Source organism: Lithobates pipiens, unplaced genomic scaffold, assembly GCF_037356315.1.
Source record: "Lithobates pipiens isolate NorthernLeopardFrog02 unplaced genomic scaffold, aLitPip1_a1.2 Scaffold_18, whole genome shotgun sequence".
NCBI lineage: Eukaryota > Metazoa > Chordata > Amphibia > Anura > Ranidae > Lithobates > Lithobates pipiens.
The window spans coordinates 362,534,057-362,557,757 of NW_027507758.1; the positions used below are offsets into that span (position 1 = coordinate 362,534,057).

Below are 23,701 nucleotides of genomic sequence, written 5' to 3' on the forward strand. Positions count from 1 at the left end.
CCTGAAGCCGGCAGTTCTGTCGGCTTACCATAGAGTTGTTTGGGGACCGAAACATCTTGAACCTGCAACCTTCTAAAAGGTTATGAAAGGACAGATAGTCCCCATAACATATGAATATGGGAAGCTGGTCAGAAACAACAGGGAAAACGTAGATATATTCAAATATTTTTTTTCTCTTTGGTTTTTACAGATGAAAAAGATACGTTTGATAGTCTTGACAGTAATATCATTGATGTTTTCCTGAAGGTACTCCTGTAGTTGACTGAAATCCATATACAAAAAAGTCTAGAGAAACTTAATGTGAACTAAACATCAGGTCCAGATGGCTTACACCCACAAGTCCTTAGCTCAGTTACTTCAGTAACTGTTATAAACTGTTGACTCTAAAGTCCCTGAAGAGGGCACAAAGCCACAGTTTGAAGAATTTGAAGATGGGAGAAAGAATGTTTAACCATAGATTGTGGAAAGGGTTAATGTTAGAGCAGTAAGAATGTGGAACTCCCTCCCCCTGGAAGTGGTACTAGCTGAAGGTGTTGATAACAGTAAAAATGTTTAGATGTCTTCCTTGGGAAGCGGAATATATGGGACTGTTGGAATTGTTGGAGAAAAAAAAATCACACATATACATACTAGATGGACCCATTTATTTCAACCTTATCAACTATGTAACACTACTACGTAATATCAGTCAAATAAAAAATTGTGGCTGCTCTATTATAAATAAGGCAAAATGCTTGGTCTAATAGAATGTAAAATTTGAGTTTATATTAATATAGATGTCTCATCAAAACAAAAACTTTCATCCAAACCTGAGTGAGCCTGAATTATGGTCCAATTAGTCTCTCATAGACTTTGCCTCCCCATGCTTAACTCACTCATATACTCAATTACAGAACATGACCTTTTACAGATATAATTGTACTCATGACAACCAGAGAGTCTACAGTGGCTGCTTTTATCCTCTAGAGAACTGTAAAAGTTGCACAGACTTGTGCTGGAGACATATCAGCAACATTAACTGTTCTGCTGCATTTTGTACGCTACTATGAAGCTTGTGTTATTACTGCTTGTTCTTTTATTTCATATATTCTGTCAAATGGGCCTGTATTATTTACCTTAAGCATAGCTCATCTCTCCTGTATTGCTTCGTAACACAAAGCAAAGTGCGGGTGTGTCAGAAACAGTTTTTAGCTGCCGTCTGAATACAAGCCCTTGAATGAAAAGCTTCAATCACAGAGACTCTTGCAACACAATTTCCAATGCTCTTAAAGATAAACTATTATATATTTTCAGAGAGTGAGTATGCATTAAGTTATTATTGTAACTTTTACCTGAAAGTAACTTTAATGTGGCTTGCACAGTTTTCCATGCGGGCGGTTCCATATAGTGATAAATGTTTGTCACTTACAGATTTTTATGCACAGAATGTGATCAGCATCCTTGCTGAAAATAAATCAGTTAGGAGCACAGCAATTCTATTGTTTTAATTAATCTGACTGCACTGAAAAACTTAGTTTGAAAGGGACTGTAGGGCTGCCAACAGATGTCCTATTCACTTGGCCAGACAATTGAGCTTTAAATGGTTACACATTCTTAACAAGCAATAAACAAATAAAATAAAATAAGCTAATGAACTCTGTAGTCATAGCCACCGTGGAGCAACACATCCTCAAAATTCACAATAGAAGTCTTGAAGTTGCTCAAGTTGGGTCTTAGCACTTTCCTCTTTCTGTGCACCTACTTTTAATCTAGAAATTAGAAGGCTGGAAGCACACTCCTGAAAGGGGGAAGTTGAGCTACGTAGATAAAGCTCCAGACATTGAGGATGAATATTACACAGTGACTGACACTACAGATGTCATTAAGATTTTGTATTAAAGTGTATTTACTGCTTGTGGTAAGAATATGTATATATTTGACTAGCCACTGCTTGGCTACAGTTCTACTTTTTTAGAGAACCTCTTTATAAGCAGGTTGTGATTTTTCTTAGAGAAGAGTGAAGGATCAGAAGTATAATATTTACTCTGCTGTCAGACTTGGATTAGGATTGCAACAGATATTATTATTTGTGGGACTCAGGGAGGTCAGATATAATCCCATTTGCCTAAGCTAGCCCAAAGGACAATCACTAAGCAGCATTAGAAAGTATACCGCAAAACCTGCATATGAAATACTTAAACTTCTAAAATATAACAAAATAACTTACCTGAAGTCCCAGACAATCTAAAAATTACTGGGATCTAAATTTAGCCCTGCTGTTTTGTAAGCAGAACTGAGCAGAGGTGTGGGGGCAATTTCCCCCCCAAATTCAGGTCCAATTTAATAGCAAATGGTTTCTCCTTACATCACTTTAGCCTAGGCAACAATAGCCTAGAAGATTGAGCTGGCGTAAACTATTGCTAGTTCAGAGCTTCCCCTGAGTCATGGGTTTGATTAATAGCAGTAGCTACAGTACAACATGTAAGGTAAATATCAAGGTGAGAAGAGGCCACAGTGGAATGGAGAATAGATTATCTCTGCACCAAGGAAAGAACTGTGAGTCATTGCACTATGGTCTGTACCCTTCCCCACCCCTACTCTATATAAAAACTATAAATACAGTTTTGACTGGAGTTGGACAGTAAGGATGAAAAGGGAAGTCTTAGAACCTGTTTTATTTACAGTTTTTGTCCCTGTTAAGGTGACTCACACTATCTATTCGCCCTAGTGACTATTGTCCCCAGGAGTGAAAGTGTCAAGGTAGTTGTGGACTCTCTATGTTGTCAAATTAATTCAGGCCCTAAAAAGGGCCAAGGCACAGAATGGCAATTTTTACCAGCATAACCTGTAAGAAATGATGGACTTTTAAACATCCAAAGATTATGGCCCTCTGATATACCTGACAGCAACATGGCTGTTATATATTTGTACCTTTTTTTGGTGGTATTTGTTCCCTCTCCCCTGATGATTTTTAGTTTTCTATTAGCCAGGTGAAGTTTCTCTTTCAACTACTAGATGTTGTGAAACACTCAAAGGCAATGTTAACTTAAACCACTAGTTTGCACCAGAGCCATGATTATACACAAGGCAACCAATGCAAGAGCCTAGAGCCTGTATGATGTCCTGGGGGACCAACTACTGCCTTCATACTCCTGCAGTAAACGAGGGGAATAGTGCAACTAGTCAAAGCTATGCACTGGCGATGGTATCTGATGGGACCATGCCAGTACTAACAATGCAAATAGGATGGCTTCTCTGTGCCTATTGCAGTCTTTATCAATGCCAATCAAAAAGAGAAGGGGACCAAAGCTGCTACCTTGCCTAGGGCTCCATTCTACTTTAATCGGTTTCTGGTTGGCACACTGTGGAGATCAAACTATGTAAGTCCTGAGTGAGGTTGCAGGATTGGGTGAAGGATAACAGGATTTTAGTGGAAGGCAACATGAACCAGGACATAAATATCCCCATGGGACACAGACAGGAAAAAAATTGGCAGGTTATAACCAAATCCCATTTTCCATCCAAAACTAAGAATACATTTTGGTTTTAGATATACTATAATGTTAAATTATATATTATAAGTTTTAGAGGCAGTGAGGTTCATACACAAACTGTTTTCCCTTTTTTTTCCTTTTAACTATGTAGTCACGTCCCCGGCCTCTCCGGGCCTAATGGTGACCTCCAGAGTTAGGGACAGCTGACATTCTTCTGTGTAGCGGGGGTTATGAGGCATGGTGGGTGCAATGTAGGGATGAGCCAAACACCCCCGTTTGGTTCGCAGCAGAACATGCAAACAGGCAAAACATTTGTTCAAACAAGCGAACATGGTTAAAGTCTATGGGAACATGAACGTGAAAAATCTAAAGTGCTAATATTAAAGGCTTATATGCAAGTTATTGCCATAAAAAGTGTTTGGGAAACCGGGTCCTGCCCCAGGGGACATGTATCAATGCAAAAAAAAAGTTTTAAAAAAGTTTTTTCGGGAGCAGTGATTTTAATAATGCTTAAAGTGAAACAATAAAAATACATATCGTGCCTGGGGGTGTCCTTAGTATGCCTGTAAAGTAGTGCATCTTTGCCCACAGTGCCACAGCAAAATTAAATTTCTAAAGGAAAAAATGTCATTTAAAACTGCACGCAGATGTAATGCATTGTCGGATCCCAGCAATATAGATAAAAATACCAAAAATACAAATATGGCATGGATGTCCAACCCAAAATCCATACCAGGCCCTTCAGGTCTGGTATGGATATAAAGGAGAACCCCGCACCCACATTTTTAAAAAAATGGCATGGGGGTCCCCCAGGCCCCCAGGCGCTATATACATTAAAACCTTGGTTTGAGAGTAACTTGGTCTGAGAGCGTTTTGTAAGACAAGCAACTTTTCAAAAAGAGAGTATAAGAGTATAAAAGAGAAGAGAGGCGCCTCTAAGTGTAGCAATGCGGTTACATTTGATGAAGGTACAACATTTAGCAACTCACATGGTTGATGATTAAAACTGGCACGATGTTGTACCTTCATTAAATATAACCATATGGCTACACTTAGTGGCATCTTCTAGATCTTGCTTCTAATCCACTTGTGGAGGCTACCGTTTATGGATGGACATTTTATGGTTACACAACCCATCACATTGCTATAATCTTTTTATATGCACCATTGACTGAAAGACCTATAAATAAATGGTTGTGGAATGAATCATCTGATTTTCCATTATTTTTTATGGGGAAATTCGCTTTGATATACAAGTGCTTTGGATTACAAGCATGTTTCCGGAACAAATTATGCTCGCACTCCAAGGTTTTACTGTACTCTGAACAGCGGTATATATATTATGCAGACTGCCCTATATAATCTGCAGAAAATTGGGCCTTAGGTGTTGGTGGTACCAGAACACTGGTAACACAGTTACTCTTGTTGGGTACAGGAATGGGCCCTGTTGTGGAACATGACTGCCAGTTTATTGTTCTTTTGTGGCACCCCCTCTCTCTCTAGGCTCACGTTACTCCCTTCTTCAACCTGGTAACCAGCATCGGAGCCTTAAAATTGCTGCGCATCGTCCAGCAGCATATAACCGACACTGTGGCCGAATTATTCTGGGGATTCTCCGTGCATGATGGTGGGGCTATGGAAGGAGTGACTGTGGAAAAGAAGCTGGTGGAATAGGCTGCTTTGGCAGCTGCATTGGAAGGCAAACTATTCTGAGCCTGGGTGACAGAGGATGAGGAGGATGTGGACGGCTTTGTTATCCTCTCCACCAACTCTTCTGCATATTGTGGCTCAATAAAAGGACCAGCAGCAGCAAAAAAGGACAAGCGTGCTCTACAACCACCTGTAGAGAATGCACCATGTCCACAACCACCACCGTTGACTGTAGACACAGAGGCTGCTTGCCCTCTTTTAGTGGCCTGTGAGCGTCTACCTCTGCTTGGTGGCCTTCCGGACATGAAGTATTTTTTGTTTTGCAACACCACACTATACTGTATTAGATACTTAGATACCGCCTGAATTGTATTAGAAAGTGTACAATGGCTGCACTGTATTGTATAATGTGTACACCACCAGAAGTGTAGTAGAAACTGTACACACTGTATTTGATACCGTGCACACCGCCTGCGCTGTATTAGCAACTGTACAACGGCTGCATTGTATTGTATATACCACCAGAAGTGTAGTAGAAACTCTATTAGATACTGTGTATTAGAAACAGTAAAACACGGAATGCACTGTAGATATAAGCTACACTGAATGCAGAATATATATATATATATATATATATATATATATATATATATATATATATATATATATATATATATATGTATATATTAATACACTGCCTAATGTCTATTAGAAACTGTACACACTGTATTAGATACTGTGTACACTGCCTGCACTGTATTAGCAACTGTACCACAGCTGCATATATACTGTGTACACCACCAGAAGTGTATTAGAAACTGTACACGATGTATTAGATACTGTATACACCGCCTGCACTGTATTAGTAACTACAATGGCTGCACTGTATTGTATACTGTGTACACCACCAGAAGTGTAGTAGAAACTGTACACACTGTATTAGATACTGTGTACACCGCCTGCACTGTATTAGCAAATGTACACCACGGAATGCAATGTAGCTATAGGCAACACTGAATACAGAGTATATGCAGTATCTCACAAAAGTGAGTTCACCCCTCACATTTTTGTAAATATTTTATTATATCTTTTCGTGTGACAACACTGAAGAAATTACACTTTGCTACAATGTAAAGTAGTGAGCGTACAGCCTGTATAACAGTGTAAATTTTCTGTCCCCTCAAAATAACTCAACACGCAGCCATTAATGTCTAAGCCACTGGCAACAAAAGTGGGTACACTCCTAAGTGAAAATATCCAAATTGAGCTCAAAGTGTCAATATTTTGCTTGACCACCATTATTTTCCAGCACTGCCTTAACCCTCTTGGGCGTAGAATTCACCAGAGTTTCACAGGTTGCCACTGGTGCCGTCTTCCACTCCATTATGACGACATCACGGAGCTGGTGGATGTTAGTGACCTTCCGCTCCTTCACCTTCCATTTTAGGATGCTCAATAGGGTTTAGGTTTGGAGACATGTTTGGCAAGTCCATCACCTTTACCCTCAGCTTCTTTAGCAAGACAGTGGTTGTCTTGGAGGTGTGTTTGGCATCTTTATCATGTTGGAATACTGGCCTCCAAAGGGAGGAGATCATGCTCGGCATCAGTATGTTATAGTACATGTTGGTATTCATGGTTCCCTCAATGAAAAGTAGCTCCCCCATGCCGACAGGACTCATGCAGCCCCAGACCATGACACTTCCACCACCATGCTTGACTGTAGGCAAGACACACTTGTCTTTGTACTCCTCACCTGGTTGCCGCCACACGCTTGACACCATCTGAACCAAACAAGTTTATCTTGGTCTCATCAGACCACAGCAGATGGTTCCAGTAATCCATGCCTTTAGTCTGCTTGTCTTCAGCAAACTGTTTGTGGGCTTTCTTGTGCATCATCTATAGAAGGGTCTTAGCAATGCAGATCAATTTGATGCAGTGTGCGGTATATGTATGCAACCAATGTGACACTGTGCTGTCCAAAATTAGCAGCTAACACGCTAAACATGGATATTTTTAGCACAAATGTAGTAAAAGTTATATATAAAGTGTAGCGCTAAATGGTGATATATGGGTCTGTGAACCCAAATATTAGTGACAAAACAAAGAGAGGAAAAAATGTGTTCCACCCTTACAACATTACATGCAACTAAATGGTGCACACAATTTACATAATATATAACAGTGAATAAATTGGGTAAATATAAATGCAGTATGGAGAAAATTAATATAAGAAGTCCTTATATGTGACGTGAAATCCCAAACAAAGTAAGAATGTCTGAAAGGCAATCCAAAAGTGCTTCTTCCAAAAACGTCACCCGAGTGCTGATACCACCACCTTGACAGATGTAGGCTTACCAGATATTGTTGACCCGAATGAACATATATTCACGGGGTCACAAGTGCTTATTGCTCCAATTTGGGGCACAAACTTTCAGATCACGGATCAATTAGTCACACCTTGGGGGTAGCCTTTCTCCAATTCTTGGACACATGTGATCATGACCATTAAGAAGAGATCTCCGACAACAAATGCAATCCAGGATAGAAAACCGGCAAATGAGCTGCACCTCCTCTTTGCTAAAGCGGGACCTCACCGAAAGTGTGCGATGTATGGTCTGAGCACTGACAGTCTGACCCGCCACCCCTTAAACCTCTGCAACAATGCTGGCAGCACTCATACGTCTATTTCCCAAAGACAGCTTCTTTAGTTGACCATGGTGAGGCCTGTTCTCAGTGGAACCTATCCTGTTAAACGACTGTATGGTCTTGGCCATCGTGGTGCAGCTCAGTTTCATGGTCTTGGCAATCTTCTTATAGCCTAAGCCATCTTTAAGTAGAGCAACAATTCTTTTTTTTCAGATCCTCAGAGAGTTCTTTGCCATAAGGTGCCATGTTGAACTTCCAGTGACTAGTATGAGAGTGTGATAGTGATAACACCAAATTTAATACACCTGCTCCCCATTCACACCTGAGACCTTGTAACACTAACGAGTCACAGGACACCGGGGAGGGAAAATGGCTAATTGGGCCCAATTTAGGCCGTACTCACTTGTGTTGCCAGCAGTTTAGACATTAATGGCTGTGTGTTGTATAATTTTGAGGGGAAAACATATTTACACTGTTATCCCTTTTAATGCCTAAGGCCGCGTACACACGGGCGGATTGTCTGCCCAACTAAGTTCGTCAGACAATCCGACAGACAGTCCGTTCAACTTTTGAATGAGCGGACTTGCCCACACACGGCACTTTTTGAGCGGACTAATACGGCGGACTAAGTCCGCCATACAATCCGCCCTACTTTTGAAATGAACGGACTCACCCACACACGCGGAGGAAAGTCCGCTCATTTCGAGCGCGTCTCCAGGTAGGCGGGGCCAGCGACGTCTCCGCCTTGTATGGAGTTAAAGGGGAACCCCAACGCCGAAAAAAATCGGCGTGGGGGTCCCCCCAAGTCCACAACAGACCCTTGTCCGAGCACGCTACCCGGCCGGCCAGGAAAGGGGGGGCGAGCGAGCGCCCCCCCCCTCCTGAGCCGTACCAGGCCGCGTGCCCTCAACATGGGGGGTGCCTTGGGGAAGGGGGGGCCGCGCGGCCCCCAAAGCACCTTGTCCCCATGTTGATGAGGACAAGGGCCCCTTCCCGACAACCCTGGCCGTTGGTTGTCGGGGTCTGCGGGCGGGGGGCTTATCGGAATCCGGGAGCCCCCTTTAATAAGGGGGCCCCCGGATACCGGCCCCCCACCCTATGTGAATGAGTATGGGGTACAATGTACCCCTACCCATTCACCTGTAAAATAAAAGTACCAAAAAAAAACACAACACACGAGATAAAATATTTTATTGCACAGCTCCGGGGGTCTTCCGTCTTCGGGGGTCTTCTCGCCGGACTCCTCCGCTATCTTCTTGTAGCTCTTTTGCTAGCGGAGGAGTCCGGCTTTCTTCCCCGCCGCCGGCCTCTTCTCCCGATTTCGGGGGTCTTGTCCCCCTCTTCGGTTCTTCTGCCGGGCCACCGCGCCTTCTTATAGCTCTTTTACAGGTCGGTGGCCCGGTCTTCTGTCGCTGCCGCCGCCGCCGCCTTCCGTTCTTCTTCTTCTTCTCCAGGAGATGTTGCCTCGACGATCTCTCCGGCCGGAATGCCAGAGCCGCGCTGCGTGGCCACTTATATAGTGACAATGGGGCAGTGTCACATGGCTTTATGTCACATGGGTTGGTGTCACATGGTGACCCCGCCCCCTTACGATGTCATAGTCCCCATGTGACATCAACTCATGTGACGAGCCCATGTGACATATACCATGTGACACCGCCCCATTGTCACTATATAAGTGGCCGCGCAGCGCGGCTCTGGCATTCCGGCCGGAGAGATCGTCGAGGCAACATCTCCTGGAGAAGAAGAAGAAGAAGAAGAAGAAGAAGAAGAAGAAGAATGGAAGGCGGCGGCGGCGGCGGCGACAGAAGACCGGGCCACCTCCTGTAAAAGAGCTATAAGAAGGCGCGGTGGCCCGGCAGAAGAACCGAAGAGGGGGACAAGACCCCCGAAGTCGGGAGAAGAGGCCGGCGGCGGGGAAGAAAGCCGGACTCCTCCGCTAGCAAAAGAGCTACAAGAAGATAGCGGAGGAGTCCGGCAAAAAGACCCCCGAAGACGGAAGACCCCCAGAGCTGTGCAATAAAATATTTTATCTCGTGTGTTGTGTTTTTTTTTGGTACTTTTATTTTACAGGTGAATGGGTAGGGGTACATTGTACCCCATACTCATTCACATAGGGTGGGGGGCCGGTATCCAGGGGCCCCCTTATTAAAGGGGGCTCCCGGATTCCGATAAGCCCCCCGCCCGCAGACCCCAACAACCAACAGCCAGGGTTGTCGGGAAGAGGCCCTTGTCCTCATCAACATGGGGACAAGGTGCTTTGGGGTGGGGGGGCAGCGCGGCCCCCCTTCCCCAAGGCACCCCCCATGTTGAGGGCACGCGGCCTGGTACGGCTCAGGAGGGGGGGGCGCTCGCTCGCCCCCCTTTCCTGGCCGGCCGGGTAGCGTGCTCGGACAAGGGTCTGTTGTGGACTTGGGGGGACCCCCACGCCGATTTTTTTCGGCGTTGGGGTTCTACTTTAAGTCCATACAAGGCGGCGGGGCCAGCGACGTCTCCGTCGCGGGCCCCGCCTACCTGGATACCCGCTCGAAATGAGCGGACTTTTCTCCGGGCGGGAAAAGTCCACTCATTTCAAAAGTAGGGCGGACTGGCACACACATGGGCGGACTGTCCGCTGAGATGCGAGTCCGACGGACAGTCTTTCCAACATTCCGAAAGACTTAGTCCGCCAGACTGTCCGCTGAAAAAGTCAGCTGCAGCCCACACACGAGCGGACTGTCCGCTGAAATGTGTTTCGGCGGACTAAGTTGGGCAGACAGTCCGCCCGTGTGTACGCGACCTAAGCCTATTTCTAACATTTGTTGCTTACAACTTAAAATCTGTATATTTTGCTAGAAAAATTACTTAGAACCCCCAAACATTGTATATATTTTTTAGCAGAGAAACTGGAGAATAAAACGGTGATTGTCACAATATTTTATGTCACACAGTATTTGGGCAGCAGTCTTTCAAATACAATTTTTGGGAAAAAAAACACTTTCATGAATTCAAAAAAAAGAAACAACAAAATTTAGTCCAATTTTTTTGTATAATGTGAAAGATGATGTTACGTTGAATAAATAGATACCTAACATGTCATGCTTTGAAATTGTGCACACTCATGGAATGGTGGCAAACTATGGTACCTAACAATTTCCATAAGTGACACTTTAAAAAAATGTATGGTTACCAGGTTAGCGTTACAGAGGAGGTCTTTTGCTAGAGTTATTGCTCTCACTCTAACGATTGCGCTGATACCTCACATTTGTGATTTGAACACAGTTTAAATATTTGCAGGCGTGACTTACGTATGCGTTTTCTTTGCTGCGCGGGATGGCGGAACTTTCAATTTATTTATTTTTTATTATATATTTTATTTATTTAATTTTTTTACACTAAAAGATCCCAAATCCCTCCTTTGCACTTCAGAGTATTCAGATCACCAAAAATGTTATAAATACTGTCATTTTTTTTTTTTAAATCGGCGCCATTAGCAGCCGAGTAAATTGGAAGTGACAGCGTGATGTCGCTTCCGTGTCATTTCTTGTCACTGAAAAGATGTAATAAAATATTTACAAAAATGTGAGGGATGTACTCACTTTTGTTAGATACTGTATGGAATGGTAACACTCCCACTGACAAACATGAAAAAAAGGCAATGGCACACAGAATGTAAATGAGCACATGCTGACCACCAGTGGGGTATGCTGACCACCAATTGAGGCACGCTGACCACTAGTAAAAGGGGAAATCTGACTACCAATCAGGGCACACTGACTACCAATGGAGGTACATTAACAACCAGTGGGAGCACACTGACTGAAGATCACAGACCATTAAATAAGGGACACTCTGGCCACCAAAAAAGTGGATACACTGGCCACCAATGTATGGGGACATGTTGATCAATAAATACCAATGTTAAGGGGGTGGACACACACCACTGAACACCAACCGTTATGGAGGCACTGACAGACAGCTGTGTGAATACCACTACACTGTATGTGCTGTGTTGTACATTAGATAGTCTTGACTGCTGCATTCTCTAAATTACATAATCCTGATCTTTGTATGCTGTATAGTGCTTTACATAGTCCTGAATACAGAATTGTGTGCATTGCTCTGTATCTTACATAATTCTAAACAACAGTTATTTTGACAATCCAATATAAGCTTACTTGAAATATCTCCTTTTAGGTTGTGAGTGCTGCCTGTCTCCTAGAAATCTCTTTTGGTAAGTTACTGGATTCTCAACATGCTTTGCAGGGACTACATATGGTTCAGGAGGTGGGATGCATGCCCCCCCCACACACACACACACATACACATACACTTTTCTGAGCAGCCAGGCTGATAGATAGACCTTATTATACTTTTTTTTTCTTTCAAAATCAAATTTTAGGGAATAGTACATTTAAAATGCAATAGAAAAAAAATAAAAACATTTCACATATCAGCGACATTACAATATCATTCGTGAATTTCATGCACATACGGAGATATTCACAAACACATTTTATGTATAGACCCCACGTGTCTTTAATTCTAAAATCCAAAGTTACAATTATTAGTAAAATTCATAGCAATAACTGTTTCAAGACATGCAGCTGTCAAGTCTTGTATAATAAAAAAGAGAAATACATTTCCTGTCAGAAACACTGGAGTGCTCATGCACCAATTCAGGATATACACCCAGAAAAACTGGGAGTCAGTCATACCGAGCCACCTTGTGTGTGTCTGACCCTACTCTGTTTGAGTCATAATGATTGACTCATGAATCATAGAAACATAGAAAAACAAGCTCATATTGGTCCATGAGAATAGAGCTTTGAGTTGATTTTGTTTCAGACCTGCCCAGCTGTGGCATGCTAAAGAGGTGAAGGGACCACACATTGGTTCTAACATTATTAAATGTATTATTTTGATATTTTGTTGGTAATATTTAATCTTGTTATCTTCTTTCAACCACAGCAATCTACCACCCATGATCTTAAATGTTCCTAGTTTTAAATGACTTAATCTTCTCTTTATTCACAAATACCTTTGGACAGGCACTTTGTTTTCAAACTGTCAACCCAAATTTGGATTATTCTGAAAAAAAAAAGCAAAAGGTAGCAGACTTCAATCATTAAAAGATGATCAATTCCAAAACTGCCAACAATTTTGCCAAGTGTATGGCTAGCATAACATTTTTTTACATATTGGGTCGTGTTTTAAGCCGGCCATACCTGGTGCAAATTTCTGTCCTGCAACCATGGGTACATCCAACCTGTCCATTCATGGTTCGAATTGAACCGTGTATGGCATGCCGTATTTGAAATGGTGCTTGTAATGTTATACAGCAGTGGTCATCAACCCTGTCCTCAGGGCCCACTAACAGGCCAGGTTTGCAAGATAACTGAAATGCATCACAGGTGATATCATTTGCTGCTCAGTGACTGCAGGATTCTAGTCTGCATCTCCCCAAGGTAATACATAAACCTGGCCTGTTAGTGGGCCCTGAGGACAGGGTTGATGACCACTGTTATACAGTTTACTCAATGTAGATGCAAATGGTGCCAAGTGTTCTGCTTTAATTTACAGCTATACTTGTATCAAGAGATACAGAGCCCTTCCACATTTATTGTATTTTGTATGCTATAGTGGAAGGGGGGGGGGGAGGCTGTGTGCTTTTGTGCCCAAAATTTACATAAAGTGCGTGTAAGGAAAAATTTAATCTGGCAGACAGAATAAAATTTGTTGGCATCATGTACACCCTGTAGTTCTTCAATTGATTTTATTAAGTCTCAAGGCCCTTCTCAAAAATCATTCTCCTTTTTCACAAAAATGTTCATTTCAACAGAAACTGTCACTTGCCAAAGAACTGTTGGACATGCATCAATTCACTAATTACACAGAGTAAAATATTTTCAGGAATAATGTTACACGATCAAAATTTCACTCTATAAAATTGCAATGCTGAGCAAAATTCCAGCATTGTCCAATCACAGATGTAATTCATAGGAAACTGTCTAAAACTTGATAATGAATATATATATATATATATATATATATATATATATATATATATATATATATACACATACAAACACACACACACACACACACACATGTTGTATATTGTGGGGGGTTAGCTCAAGTAAGGATCAGCTTCCTTGGGGGAAAGACAGTCCAAACAGCAGAGGTCTGATTGGTATTCAATCTTATTTAAAACATTTGCAAACAAAACAAAGCAAAACATCAAACAAATCCTCGTCATCCAAGCACTAACTAAAGAGGACAGATTCCTCACTGACAGGCTTCTCCCAGTCATTAACAAAAAAATATAATTTTGCAAACCTTTCTCTTACAGAGCAATTTCCACATGTAGCTCTCTCCCAGGCCAGAGCATCCTATTGCTCCAGCCCTTTTGTTTTATCCCATCTGCTGCTGATCACAAATGGAAAGCAAAACCCAGTATCCCACACTTCCAAGGTGGCCCAGAAAATCTCAACCAGACTCCACCTTAATTTCCCCAATATGAAAGCATGCGAGGTGAAACATGCCATGCCCTCAAACACCTCAACGTTGATTTTGTTACTAGGTATATGTTCTGAACACTGTAAATTTACACTGACCGGCCTCTTTATTAGGTAAACCTTGCTAGTATTGGGTTGGGCCCCCTTTTTCCTTTAGAACTGCCTTAATTCTTCGTAGCATAGATTCAAACATTTCTCAGAGATTTTGGTCCATATTGACATGATAACATCACGCAGTTGCTGTAGATTTGTTGGCTGCACATCCATGATGCAAATCTTCCTCCACATCCCGAAGGTACTCTATTTGGTGACTGTGGAGGCCATTGGAGTACAGTGAACTCATTGTCATGTTCAACCAACCAGTGGTGAGATGATTTGAGCTTTGTGACAGGGTGCATTATCCTGTTGGACATAGCCATCAGAAGATGGCTTTACTGTAGTCATAAAGAGAAGGACATGGTCAGCAACAATACTACTCAGGTAGGCTGGGGCGTTTAAACATTGCTCAATTGGTGCTAAGGGGCCCAAGGTGTGCCAAAAAAATATTCCCCACCCCATTACACTACCACCACCAGCCTGAACCATTGATACAAGGCAGGATGTTTCCATGCTTTCACGCTGTTTACACCAAATTCTGCCTTACCATCTGAATGTTGCAGCTGTAATTGAGAAACATCAGACCAGGCAAGGTTTTTCCAATCTGCTATTTTCCAGATTTGCCTGTGTGGATTCTAGCTTCAGTTTCCTGTTCTTAGCTGACAGGAGTGGCACCCGGTGTGGTCTTCTGTTGCTGTAGCCCATCTTCTTCAAGGTTCGAGGTGTTGTGCATTCAGAGATGGCATTCTGCAAAACTTGGTTGTAACGAGTGGTTATTGGTTGAATTACTGTTGCCTTTCTATCATCTTGAAGCAGTCTGCCCATTCTCCTCACTCACTGGATATTCTCTCTTTTTCGGACCATTCTCTGTAAACTCTGGAGATGGTTGTGTGTGAAAATCCCAGTAGATTAGCAGTTTTTGAAATACTCAGGCCAACCCATCTGGCACCAACAACCATGCCACGTTCGAAGTCCCTTAAATCTTCCTTCTTCCCTATTCTGATGCACGGTTTGAACTTCGGCTGGTTGTCTTTATCACATTTAGATGCCTAAATGTATTTAATTGCTGGCATTTGATTAGCTGATTAGCAATTTGTGTTACCAAGAAATTGAAAAGGTGTACCTAATAAAGTTGGTGGGGAGTGTATATACATTCATTATTTTAGGTGCATGCATTCTAGATATCGTGTCAGCATAATAACATGTACAGGTAAAAATGACTACTCACACAGAGCACAATATTTTCTCTTACAATGTACTTCTTTGGAGATGCATCCCATCCCCTCTTGCCCTGTATCTTTACACTAATGGTATCATTGGGGATTAGGGCCCAGGAACAAGGAGAACCCCCCGTTTGAAATGGTAAGGGGGTACAAAAGTACCCCTACCATTTCACAAAGAAAGTGTCAAAATGGTTAAATAAGACAAACACACTTGCGGGATCTCCGCAGTGTCTCCGCAATGGAGACAGAAGAAGGATGTATGGACAGCGCTGGACTGAGAGATCCCCCGTTGCTGGATATGATCATCCATCGCTGGACCCCAGAGATTCGTCGCTGGATAGCAAGAGTGGATTAGCACCGCTGGAATCTTTTTTTTATTTTTTTTATTTTTAATAAAGGAATTTTTCAAAAGTGTGTTTGTCTTATTTAACCATTTTGACACTTTCTTTGTGAAATGGTAGGAGTACCCCCTTACCATTTCAAACAGGGGGGGGCCGGGATCTGGGGGTCCCCTTGTTAAAGGGGGCTTCCAGATTCTGATAAGCCCCCTGCCCGCAGACCCTCACAACCACCGGCCAGGGTTGTGAGGATGAAGCCCTTGTCCTCATCAACATGGGGACAAGGTGCTTTGAGGGGTCACAGACCCGCAAAGCATCCTCCCAATGTTGAGGGTATGTGGCCTGGTACGGTTCAGGAGGGAGGGGGGCCGCTCTCTCGTCCCCCCCTCTTTTCCTGCGACCTGCCAGGTTGCGTGCTCGGATAAAGGGTCTGGTATGGATTTTTAGGGGGACCCCCACGTCAATTTTTTTTTTAATTTGATGCGGGGTTCCCCTTAATATCCATATCAGACCTGAAGGGTCTGGTATGGATATTTAGGGGGACCCCCACGTAAAAAAAATTTTTTAATTTGACACGGGGTTCCCCTTAATATCCATGTCAGACCTGAAGGGCCTGGTAATTGAATTTAGGGGAACCCCCACGCTTTTTTTTTTTTATCAATGAATGAATGAATTGTCAGCTAATACAGAGAACACTCATTGAGTGTTCTCTGTATTACGGGAAGCTGACAATTTAGCCGCAAGTGATTTTAAAAGACTTTTTTTCCTGCACAAATGACACTTTGTGCAGGGACAGTTCTAAGCAGCAGAAATATGCGCCCCTTCACAGGCATACTATAGATACCCCCCAGCTACGAAATTTAAAGGAATATTACACTTTTATTGTTTCACTTTAATCATTATTAAAATCACTGCTCCTGAAAAAACTGCAGTTTTTAAAACTTTTTTTTGCATTGATCCATGTCCCCTGGGGCAGGACCCAGGTCCCCAAACACTTTTTAGGACAGTAACTTGCATATTACCCTTTAAAATGAGCACTTTAGATTGTGAACGTTCGAGTCCCATAGACTTTAATAGGGTTCTAAAGTTCACACGAAGTTTAGGACTGTTCGCAGGTTCTGGTGCGAACCGAACAGGGGGGTGTTCGGCTCATCCCTATTGGTGGTACTAGATATGAGAAGGACAACCCAAGGTCAAGTTATGGGTATATGGGGAATCCCAGCCAATGGGCAGGGGTTTTCTTGAATCCTTTGGCCTGCTGGAAGCACCTATATATTTGGGTGGAGTCAGGTGATCTGTGTTCTGTGCTATCTGGATGGCTGTCTGGGGGGACGTGTGTTGTATGCCCCGGGCTGCTAGGCCAGAGATTGGGCCTATCCTGGGGGCATCTGGCTGCCAGGCTGTGTGAGGGCCAATCCAGAAGTAAGAGGGCAGCACAGGGTTGAGACTGCGGCTTGCAGTCCAACCAATAGTGGCGGCTCTGTCGGTCGGAGAACCTGTCATGGTCGGAGGTAGAAGGGGAGCTGTTGCTACTAAGGCACCAAACACTTTTACCACAGACCACAGTGAGTAACTGAAGTAAGTACCAGAGCAATATTCTCACCGAACGGGCACAGTGGAGAATCGGGAAACTTCAGGTGGTGATCAAGTCAGGGACCCAACCAGTGAAGGTGACGCTTGCAGAGCAGCCTTATGTGTCAAGCCAGGGACCAAGCCGGGAGGTCAGCAGGGGTGAAGCTTGAGAAGCATCTGGAGTGCCAAGCTAAGAACCCAGCAGGGAAGTGTGGGTGAAGCTTGAGGGAGATACCACCGCAAAGATTGGAGGAGCTCAAAGGATTCAGAGTCAGTGAATCAAAGGGGCTAGTGAGAGCCCGGGAGCTAAGCGTTGAAGAACTACAAGGAGCAGTTGTAGTGAAGCAGAAGGAACTGCTATGTTTGAGTTAGGAACTGTTAAAGACTGTTGCCATAGGAGACGGCATCCCTGCATGTGCAGAGGTGGCTTTTTGCTGGGGCCTTTCCCTGCACGGCTGTCCTCCTATTGAAGTCTTGGAGCCTGCCAATTGAATCTTCAACTACTTATGGGTGTCCTGGCCCTAACACCCTTTCCCCCAAAAATACAAAAAAGAACGGTTAAAAGAAATAAAACCTCTTTTACATCCAAGAAGTGACTGGCACCCAATGACTTTCACCATCTTTGCACCCACTATGCCTAGAGTGGCCACCTCATCCCTTTAAACCCAAACACATATGAATTACACAGGTTCTGAGGATAATTAAATGCAGATAAGGCACCAAAGTGAGTTTAATTACCACCTTAATCAGCCACAGAACCAGTGTAATTAATATATGTTCAGGTTTAACCACTTTCAGACCGGACCATTTTGCTGGTAAATGACCAGAGGTCTTTTTACAATTTGGCACTGCGCTGCTTTAACTGGTAATTGCGCGGTCATGCAATGTTGTACCAAAACAAAATTTGCGTCCTTTTCTTCCCACAAATAGAGCTTTCTTTTTATGGTATTTGATTGCCTCTGCAATTTTTATTTTTTGCGATATAAACGTAAAAAGACCGCAAATTTTGAAAAAAAATGATATTTTCTACTTTTTGTTATTAGAAAAATCCAATAAACTCAATTTTAGTCATACATTTAGGCCAAAATGTATTCAGCCACATGTCTTTGGTAAAAAAAAAGTCAATAATTGTATATTTATTGGTTTGCGCAAAAGTTGTCACATCTACAAACTAAGGTACGTTTTCTGGAATTTACGCAGCTTTTAGTTTACGACTGCCTATCACATTTCTTGAGGTGCTAAAATGGCAGGGCAGTACAAAACCCCCCCAAATGACCCCATTTTGGAAAGTAGACCCCCTAAGGAAATTGATAAGTGGCATGTTGAGCCCATTGAATATTTTATTTTTTTGCCTCAAGCGATTGAATAATGACAAAAAAAAATTTATTTATTTTTTTTACACAAAGTTGTCACTAAATGATATATTGCTCACGCATGCCATGGGCATATGTGAAATGACACCCCAAAATTAATTCTGCTGCTTCTCCTGAGTACGGGGATACCACATATGTGGGACTTTTTGGGAGCCTAGCCGCGTACGGGGCCCCGAAAACCAAGCACCGCCTTCAGGCTTTCTAAGGGCGTAAATTTTTGATTTCACTTCTCACTACCTATTACAGTTTTGAAGGCCATAAAATGCCAAGATGGCACAAAACCCCCACAAATGACCCCATTTTAGAAAGTAGACACCCCAAGCTATTTTCTGAGAGGCATGTTGAGTCCATGGAATATTTTATATTTTGCCACAAGTTGCGGAAAAATTACAAACTTTAATTTTTTTTTTTTTTTTTTTCACAAAGTTGTCACTAAATGATATATTGCTCACACATGCTATGGGCATATGTGAAATGACACCCCAAAATAAATTCTGCTGCTTCTCCTGAGTACGGGGATACCACATGTGTGGGATTTTTTGGGAGCCTAGCCGCGTACGGGGCCCCGAAAACCAAGAACCGCCTTCAGGTTTTCTAAGGGCGTAAATATTTGACTTCACTCCTCACTACCTATTACAGTTTTGAAGGCCATAAAATGCCAAGATGGCACAAAACCCCCACAAATGACCCCATTTTAGAAAGTAGACACCCCAAGATATTTGCTTTGAGGCATGTTGAGTCCATGGAATATTTTATATTTTGCCACAAGTTGCGGGAAAATTACAAACATTTTTTTTTTTTTTTTTTTTACAAAGTTGTCACTAAATGATATATTGCTCACGCATGCCATGGGCATATGTGAAATGACACCCCAAAATAAATTCTGCTGCTTCTCCTGAGTACGGGGATACCACATATGTGGGACTTTTTGGGAGCCTAGCCGCGTACGGGGCCCCGAAAACCAAGCACCGCCTTCAGGCTTTCTAAGGGCGTTACAGTTTTGAAGGCCATAAAATGCCAAGATGGCACAAACCCCCCCCAAATGACCCCATTTTGGAAAGTAGACACCCCTAAATTTAGGGGTACACTAGTGAGACTAGGTAATAAATGGCAGGTGCCCTGAAACTATAAAAAAATAACTAACCAACCAGCGTCACCTGTAACAGTTATATGGTGATCACTGGTGAAAGGGTTAACTAGGGGGCAATCAGGGGGCTTTATGCGGTAGTATATGGGGGTCCCTGGTGCTATGAAAAGCTGCGGCGAACCTAAATACCTACCTGCCTAACTAGCGTCACCTGTGACACTAATACAGCGATCAGAAAAATGATCGCTTATTAGGCTGGGTTCACACTGGAGCGATGTGGGAACGCCACGAATGCGCGGCGGGTTCCCGCATCGCATGCCTCCCGGCGGCAGTTCACACTGCCCTATGCGAACTGCTGGGAGGGTCAGTGAAATGTTAATGACACCCCCAGATCAGTTCGCATATCGCAGTGCGATCTGCAAACTCGGATCGCATGGTGTGAACACCCATGCGATCCGATTCTGCTGCGGACCAAAAAAAGGGTCCCGTGCGAATTTGCGGCGGGTGCGGCGGGTGCGGCGGGTGCGGCGAATGGCTGAACTCGAATCGCACAGAGATCGGATGTGATTTGCACTGCAGTGCGATGCGAATCACATTCGTTCTCATAAACCGCTGCAATGTGAACCCAGCCTTAGTGACACTGGCGACGGGGGGTGATCACGGGGCTAAACCTTTATTGGGGGGGTTAGGGGGGTACATTAGAACTAAAGGGGGCTAACCCTAACTGCCCTAACAGTTATTACAGTCACAAATGACACCAATGCAAAAAAAAAAAAAATGACATTGGTGTCACTGTGACTGGGGGGCAGGGGTAATTGGGGGGGGTGATCGGGGGGGTGTGAGTGTGCCTGGCATGTTCTACTGTGTAGTGTCGTGTTGGTGCAACTCACCGATCCTCTCTCCTCGGTGTCGGAACGAAAAATACCGACACGGAGGAGAGATTACATCACTTCCTCTCCTGTGTTTACATTACAGGAGAGGAAGTGATGTCACGAAGACTTTCTATTCGTCGGGAGCGATCGCGAGGGGGTGGCCATGAATGAATGGCCGTCCCCTCGTCCGGGATCTCTCCCGAACAAATACCGACCGCCACGGGCACCGCGGGACCCGCGGGAAGGCAGGGACGTACATGTACGCCCATATGCCTGCCCGTGCCATTCTGTCGACGTACATCGTCGTGCGGCGGTCGGGAAGTGGTTAAAGGGATGAGGTGGCAACCATAACTATCCACACAACCCACTACACATTGAATGTTGTCAGCTTTCTTTGGCCTTGGAGGTCCTCATTAGATGGGAAGAGGTTAAAGACTTTGCTACACACATATGTGAACCCGGTATTAAGCTAAGGAGTGTGCAATCTGTGATGTGTCCATATTGGGAGAAACTATCGCAGCAAAGGAAGAGTAGAGAAGAAATATAAAAAAAAGCATCCCTGTAGAGCAGGGGTCTCCAAACCTTATAAAACAAAGGGCCAGTTTATTGCCCTTCAGATTTTAGGAGGGTCGAATTGGGGCCAGTGGAGCAGAAAATGTCCCGGGCCCAGCATCAGTGAAAATAAATATGGAGGAGTAGTAGTGTCCCTATTAGTAGGAGGTATAGTATCCCATCATTGGTATCAGTGGAAGAAATAAGGCTCTCTTGTTGGTATCCATAGTAGTGTAGCGGCCATAACCCATTGCAGGGCGGCCTTGACTTATTGGGATTACCAGTTACCTTCTCTTGGCCTGCTCTTCCACATCTAGGGGTTCCCAGGGTTGATACTCAACGACTTGGACACTGACACAGATGAAGTCCTCTTTAAAAGGGTTTATTTTGCAGCAACAACTTTCAATAACACAGTCTCTTAGGGAACAGAGAGCACGGGTGAAGAACTCAGGCACCTTGAACTGCAGGTCTAGCAAAGTCTCTATTTCCACCCAGAGAGTAGCCACTCGCAGCTGGGTACTTCAAGGCTGAACAGATCTCTAACCAGAGATAATGGCAGTCAGCACGTTGACTCAAAACTTGAACAATCAATTAAGAGTGAACAGAAACCTTTTTCCTCTGTACCTGGAACGTTTCCTCAATGGTACTGGAAAAGTGTGAATTCGTCAATGTCCTTCCCAGCTCAGTAACCAGGCACTTCCCAGGATGCCACTTGCCGGCCCTCCTCCGAAGAGTCCGCCCCCGGTCACTTCCACGAGCTGCGGTGTCCCTCCAAGCCAAGAGCACACCCAGACACTTTGAATCCTCCCTCAGTTACCGCGCCTTGGACCAGCAGGTTCCGAGACTCGGGAACAGATGGATCCCTACCCCAGACCAGACAGGTTTATCAGGGGCCACTAACAGGAACATGTTGTGGGATGTCGAACACCCCGTGACCGAGACCCCTCATGGGGCTACCCCGATCCTGGAACCAGAACAGACCACATGGATCTCACGAACACCTCTCCTCCCCCTGAACATGTGACCCACACCCAGACTCCTCAGCGGATCCGGGCACTCCCACTGATTGGCTCAGAGAAGGCTGATACCTAAACATCCAACCAGACCTGGTTCTGGCCTGTCATGTGCACCTCACCGCTTACATGACCAGGCAGAACTTCCAAACACAGCCTGGCCAGACTGGTGTTAAGGCCTACCTACACAATTAACACTCAGATCCCCTATTGTTCTGAGGCAAAAACAAAATTTACATGCGTGTGACATTTTATCCAAAATGTCAACCGCTACAGTATAAGAAATAGTATCCTCTTGTTGGTGTCAGTGGGAGGATAAAGGGCCAGATAAAGTCTAGCAAAGGGCCACATCTGGCCCTCGGGCCGCAGTTTGGAGACCCCTGCTGTAGAGGATGGAAGTGACTGAAAACAACATGCAAGTTATAATGTAGCATGGCTATGTTATTTAAATTTTATCCATTGGCTTTAATAACACTTTAATTGTTGTTGTTTTTTTCCTTTGAATAAACATAAATAATATAGAAGGATATACTTGTAGCATTTTGCACTTGTGAGAATATGACAGACAATGATATGCGAAAGCGCTTGTTCTATCCTGAGCACAAACACATACAGGACCTGACACCCATATAATAGGAGAGCTTCACCTCAGGTGACCTCATGTGCCTGGTCCTGTGCCAGAGGACTGCAGGCTTATCCCAGGCCCGTTTACATTCATGACATAGAAAGTGCTTCTGTTCCCGTTAGGGTTCAAGAACAGAGAGAACAGCAGGGCTAGGGAGGGGACAAACAAATTGCGAAGACACAATGTACTCAGATGAAAAACGTATTGGAATTGTAAAGAGTCATTAACTGCTTCATTCCACAATGTAAATGTGTTGTCAACTCAACATAATGAGGATGAGCTGCTAATGCACAAGCAGCACTGCATAATAGAAAGCCACAGAACAGGGGGAACACAGTGAAATCTATTTGACCTCCCAGCCCTCTGACAGGCAGGCATTTTTTCAGCTCCTCTTTGAAAACATTAGGATCAGAAAAAAAAAAATCCCTTTAACGTAAACTGTACAGCAGGGCTGTACTGATGATCTGATATCCACAGCTGGCCTCAAGTGAACTGTGCAGTTTGCATAGCAGAGCGTGATTAATGCACAGATATAGGTTGAACAATGTTATTTTGTACTCTGGCTCTATCTTGTTTCCTAGGTCAAGCTGCCCGCTTTTCGATATCCTTTAGGGTGCAAAATCATTTGTTTATCTGCAGAAACATGTACAATGCTTTATCATTTTGTTCAAGCAAACAACAAAA

The 23,701-nt window shown here is 43.7% G+C and overlaps 1 protein-coding gene across 2 annotated transcripts in view; it reads left to right on the forward strand.

Annotated features, from left to right (window-relative positions):
* The first annotated feature begins 934 nt into the window (after positions 1-934).
* LOC143988185 (uncharacterized) overlaps positions 935-23,701 on the forward strand; it is a 408,289-nt gene continuing 385,522 nt past the window's right edge. Inside the window, exons 1-2 of one of the 2 annotated variants that reach the window (XM_077487562.1) lie at positions 935-1,296; positions 11,946-11,982. In XM_077487562.1, coding sequence (XP_077343688.1) covers positions 1,260-1,296; positions 11,946-11,982 — 74 coding nt within the window. In that variant the 5' untranslated portion in view covers positions 935-1,259. The remainder of the gene's footprint in view (positions 1,297-11,945; positions 11,983-23,701) is intronic. The other variant, XR_013276781.1, reaches the window with a different exon arrangement.